Source organism: Petromyzon marinus, chromosome 1 (assembly GCF_048934315.1).
Source record: "Petromyzon marinus isolate PM22_M1 ecotype Great Lakes invasive population chromosome 1, UKy_Petmar_22M1.pri1.0, whole genome shotgun sequence".
Lineage (NCBI taxonomy): Eukaryota > Metazoa > Chordata > Hyperoartia > Petromyzontiformes > Petromyzontidae > Petromyzon > Petromyzon marinus.
Genome location: NC_133667.1, coordinates 16054286 through 16056785, shown reverse-complemented (window position 1 = coordinate 16056785; position 2500 = coordinate 16054286). Strand labels below are relative to the sequence as shown.

General features: G+C 52.3%; 1 protein-coding gene across 2 annotated transcripts in view; it reads left to right on the top strand.

Annotated features, from left to right (window-relative positions):
- Nucleotides 1–2500, top strand: part of LOC116943385 (uncharacterized) — a 33387-nt gene that overhangs the window by 24320 nt on the left and 6567 nt on the right. For both annotated transcript variants that reach the window (XM_032956240.2, XM_076063866.1), the window contains exon 9: nucleotides 1813–1965. In XM_032956240.2, coding sequence (XP_032812131.2) covers nucleotides 1813–1965 — 153 coding nt within the window. The remainder of the gene's footprint in view (nucleotides 1–1812; nucleotides 1966–2500) is intronic.

The window sequence follows — 2500 nt, the reverse complement described above, 5'->3', positions numbered from 1 at the left end:
TCACCACCACCAAGAACCACAACAACCACAATCACCAACCACCACCACCACAAGCACTACAAGCACAGCCACCACCACTACAACTGCAACCACCACAACCACTACTACCACAACAACCGCCACCACCACAACCACTACACTACCACAACAACGTCCACAACCACTACTACCACAACAACCGCCACCACCACAACCACTACACTACCACAACAACGTCCACAACGACTACTACCACAATCACCACAACCACAACCAACGCCGTCACAACCACTACTACCACAACAACCACCACCACATCCACTACTAGCACAACAACCACCACAACCACTACTACCACAACAACCACCACAACCACTATTCCCACAAAACTACTTTGACAACAACTACAACCACCACCACAACCACTACTACCACCACAACCGCCACCACAATCACCATAACCACAACCACTACTACCACAACAACAACCATCACCACAACCACTACTACCACAACAACCACCACTACCACCACAACCACTACTACCACAACAACCACCACAACCACTAGTACCACAACAACCACTACTACCATAAAAAACCACCACGACAATCACCACAACCACCACAACCAATGCCGCTACAACTACTACTACCACAACGACAACCACCGCCACCACGACCGACAACAACATCACCGTTATCACCACCACCACCGCTTTAGCTTTGCGTGTAACCGTCAGCTCCGGGGAGAGACAAAGGCGGCCGGGCGCGGGGACACCTACCCTCAACACCCCCCACCCTCCTCCCTCCCCCCTCCACGACAACTATGATGATGATGACGACGATGATGGTGATAGTATCAGTAGCGTAGAGACGGGGAGGCGACAGACCAACGGCGAGACGGGGGGCGGTGGTGGAGGCACCTTTACCTTTACCTGTGTGTATGGTGGAGGTACCTTTACCTTTGTGTGTGTGTGTGGTGGAGGCACCTTTACCTTTACCTGTGTGTGTGTGTGGTGGACGCACCTTTACCTGTGTGTGTGTGTGGCACCTTTACCTTTACCTGTGTGTGTGTGTGTAGTGGACGCACCTTTACCTGTGTGTGTGTGGTGGAGACACCTTTACCTGTGTGTGTGTGTGTGGTGGACGCACCTTTACCTTTACCTGTGTGTGTGTGGCACCTTTACCTGTGTGTGTGTGGTGGACGCACCTTTACCTGTGTGTGTGGCACCTTTACCTGTGTGTGTGTGTGTGGTGGAGGCACCTTTACCTTTACCTGTGTGTGTGTGGCACCTTTACCTGTGTGTGTGTGGCACCTTTACCTGTGTGTGTGTGGCACCTTTACCTGTGTGTGTGTGGTGGACGCACCTTTACCTGTGTGTGTGGCACCTTTACCTTTACCTGTGTGTGTGTGTGTGGTGGACGCACCTTTACCTTTACCTGTGTGTGTGTGGCACCTTTACCTGTGTGTGTGTGTGGTGGACGCACCTTTACCTGTGTGTGTGGCACCTTTACCTGTGTGTGTGTGTGTGTGGTGGAGGCACCTTTACCTTTACCTGTGTGTGTGTGGCACCTTTACCTGTGTGTGTGTGGCACCTTTACCTTTACCTGTGTGTGTGTGGCCCCTTTACCTTTACCTGTGTGTGTGTGTGCTGGACGCACCTTTACCTATGTGTGTGTGTGGTGGCACCTTTACCTGTGTGTGTGGCACCTTTACCTATGTGTGTGTGTGGTGGCACCTTTACCTTTACCTGTGTGTGTGGTGGCACCTTTACCTTTACCTGTGTGTGTGGCACCTTTACCTTTACCTGTGTGTGTGTGCTCCCACCAGCTGGCAGCGCCTCCACTCGCTGTGGCTGCAGCGCAACCTTCTGGAGGCGCTGCCGGAGTCGCTGTGCCAGCTGCGGTGCCTCACCACCCTGGTACTCAGCGGCAACCGCCTGCGGCAGCTGCCCCTGGCGATGGAGGCCATGACAGGACTCACGTGAGAACCCCCCCCCCCCCCCCCCCATTTTCCCCCAACCCCCTCCACTACTCCACTATGCGCAGTTCCCTATCTCTCCGCTACTGCGACTATCATCATCGTCGTCGTCGTCATCATAATCATCATAATTGTCGTCATCGTCATCATCATTGTCGTCGTGGTCGTTGTCGTCATCATCATAATCATCATCGTCGTTATCATCATCGTCATCATCGTCGTCGTTGCCGTTGTCGTCATCATCATCGTCGTTATCATCATCATCGTCGTCATCATCATCGTCATCGTCGTCATCATCGTCGTCGTTATCATCATCATCGTCATCATCGTCGTCATCATCGTCGTCGTCGTCATCATCGTCGTCGTTGTCGTCGTCATCATCATCGTCGTTATCATCATCATCATCGTAATCATCATCGTCATCGTCATCATCATCATCATCCTCGTCATCATCATCGTCATCATCGTCGTCGTTGTCGTCGTCGTCATCATCATTGTCGTTATCATCATCGTCGTCGTCGTCATCATCATCGTCGTT